The 2,757-nt window shown below is 43.3% G+C and overlaps 1 protein-coding gene across 1 annotated transcript; it reads left to right on the top strand.

Moving 5' to 3' along the window:
- Window positions 1–725: 725 nt before the first annotated feature.
- Window positions 726–2,438, top strand: LOC136068109 (uncharacterized). The gene has a single exon (XM_065774812.1). The coding sequence runs from the start codon at window positions 726–728 to the stop codon at window positions 2,436–2,438; it is 1,713 nt and encodes a 570-aa protein (XP_065630884.1).
- The last annotated feature ends 319 nt before the right edge of the window (window positions 2,439–2,757 follow it).

Raw genomic sequence — 2,757 nt, 5'->3', positions numbered from 1 at the left:
CCACTTCCTTGAAAAAAATTGGCTTTAGATCCTCATGTTGATAGATTATATTGTCTCTTAACCATAGTATCCAGATTCCAAATAAAAAAAAAAAAAAAAAGAAGGTAAAGTCGGTTTAAGACAAATAGAGACTTTATTTCGGGTACTTCTATTGAGTAGAGAAAGCTGTACCTTGTAAGTTAAAAAATGGTCACTCGTCCTAAAGTTGACAGGGTTTTATGGAACTATGATATCTTACCATGACACATTCATTAGGCCATGAAAATCTTTAAATATCTCACCCCATAGGATTAGCCACTTATCTAAAAGCTCAAAAATTCAATAAAATTGACATCATTCCCTGAAAAAAGAGATGCATAACCTTTTCATTATTATTAATTCCATTGCTACACAAAGGAAATTCTGTAAGCGGGAAACTTTTCTATAGAAAAAATGGTTACTCTGCTAGATGAGCAAATTTGTTAAATAAGCCGGGTAATCACTGTTGGTCAGTTTCCAGCATGTTAAGCTTTGAGTTCCATGCTTTTGGATGAAGTGTTGTTACCAAAACAAACCCAAGCATGGAATTTTCATATGTTGAAGTTATACCTCCCGAAGCCAAATTGACTTCCTCATTACTAACCAGTACCATCTATTCTCTTTATTCTCTGCAGATTTTTCAGACTTCAACTCCTAATTATATCTTTTTATTTTGTTAGTGATCTTGAAAAGAAATTTGAAAAAAGATGGATGTAGAGTTCTCTGTACCAACCCAGCGTTCACGCGAAGAAGAGGATGAATTTCAACGTAGTGTTAAAAAGTTTAAAGAAAGTGATGGTGCTAGGAGTTTTTTGCCGCCAAGAAAGCTTGTTAGTTACAAAGACAGTCTCGTGGGAGACATTCCTGGAGCGTATGCGCAAGCTTTTAAGTTCAATACGGAGTGGGAGGACGACTATGAATCGGAGGATGAGATGGAGCCTTTAATAGAGGGGATGGCTGAGGTCAAACTTTCCAAAGAAACTAAAGCTCGAATTCGAGCGCCTTGGTCAAGAGCTTTGATTGTGAAAGTGTACGGCAGATCTGTTGGGTTTAACTACCTCACGTTCAAGCTCAATGCTATGTGGAAGCCGACGGCGAAGATGGACTGTGTGGCCATGGGTAAAGGCTTTTTTCTGGTTCGCTTTAGCGGCAGTGATGACTATGATTTCGTGCTTCGTGGAGGCCCATGGTTTATTGGAGAACACTTTCTTGCAATTAAGCCATGGGAGCCTTATTTTATTGCTTCTGAGGCAAAGCTTACGTCGGTTGCAGTTTGGGTAAGATTACCTGAACTTCCAATTGAGTTTTATGATGCTGCTGTGTTGCGCAAAATTGGGAGCGTTATCGGTCCGGTTTTACGCATTGATTCTTTCACAGCTTCGGAGACTAGAGGAGGATATGCGCGACTTTGTGTCCAGATCGACTTAGAGAAGCCGCTTATCAGCTCTATCCGTGTGGGAAGATTAGTTCAAAAAGTGCTCTATGAAGGCATTTCTTCCCTCTGTTTTTGTTGCGGCAAACTTGGACATAAGCAGGATAGTTGTGGTCTGAAAAGGAAGGAACCAAATAGTGAGAACGTGGCTGGAGTAACGTTGGAAAACAATGAAGCCAGTGGGGAAGTTCAGTCAGATTTTAATTATGGGCCTTGGATGGTTGTTACGAGAAAGAAAAAAAATCAGAGTAGGATGGGAAAGGCTAGTGGGCCAGGGAAGATTAATATCCATTCCCAGGTTGACTCTAAGGGCATTGTGGACATTTCCCAAGCTTCAGTACGTGTGGAAGCAAGTGAGGATTTGAATAAATTAGTCCATTGTGATCCAGTTGATTCAAATAGTGAGACAACACGTGTTGGAGCAGACCTAAACATGCAGAGTGCTCTCGAGATGCGGAACGATTGTATGATGGAGGAGTGCCTTGAAAATTCACGTGATGGGTGTCAGCTGGATTCGAGGCATTCTCCAGGGAACAAAAGGAAAGGTATTGTAAAAAACAAAGGTAAAGGTACTGAAAGTCTGGGCATTAGAAACGCAAAAACTTCAAAGAACCATAAACGGCTTCCTAGCAGTTCTGAGGGAAAAAGTGGACTGCTGTTGCTTTCAAAGGAGTTGGGGAGTGGCAACCAAGTTGAGAATGGAGAGATTTTTGATAGGACTGACACCACTACCAAGATCCGGGTGGGCAATCTGGTACAGGAGCCGTGCGGTGGCCATTCCAGAGGAGATAATAGCTCAGATAAGAGCGGCGCCAACGGAAACACCGGGATGGTTCGAGGAAGAACTGAGACAGGCGTGGAAGCATCTGTTTCCCATAACACCAGAGAGTATCAGTTTGGGGGACCTTCCTTTGGAGCACAAGGCTTGGGCTCTCACACCCAATCCATGGTGGAACTTCCTCACGGACGTGCCGGGGATCTCATGTGAAGCGTTAGAGGCGTTGAGCAGGCAAAGGAGGCCATCCGTGATGCCCCATTGGGACGAATCCGGCTGGATTATTCAGGAGCGGAAGTTGGTGGACTTCAGAGGGATGGCCACGGCTCACCTGGGAAACCACCCAACTCTGAAGTTGATCCAAATGATGGCTCCGGTGCAAATTTGCGATGTGCGTCTGACTTGCAGAGAGGACATCATAGGCATTTTGAAACACATGATCATTTGGAAGCCAAACTGGACGGCATCCAAAGACCTGCTGAGAAGAATGGGGTGGAGTATGGTGGAAGCAGTAGCCATGAATACTAATCCA

Source organism: Quercus suber, unplaced genomic scaffold, assembly GCF_002906115.3.
Source record: "Quercus suber isolate HL8 unplaced genomic scaffold, Cork oak 2.0 scaffold_99, whole genome shotgun sequence".
NCBI classification, from domain to species: Eukaryota; Viridiplantae; Streptophyta; class Magnoliopsida; order Fagales; family Fagaceae; genus Quercus; species Quercus suber.
This window is presented reverse-complemented; position numbering and strand designations above follow the sequence as displayed.

Bases quoted from the DNA above. Each gene is read 5' to 3' on its own strand.
- LOC136068109 (XM_065774812.1), top strand. From the start codon at position 726: ATGGATGTAGAGTTCTCTGTACCAACCCAGCGTTCACGCGAAGAAGAG.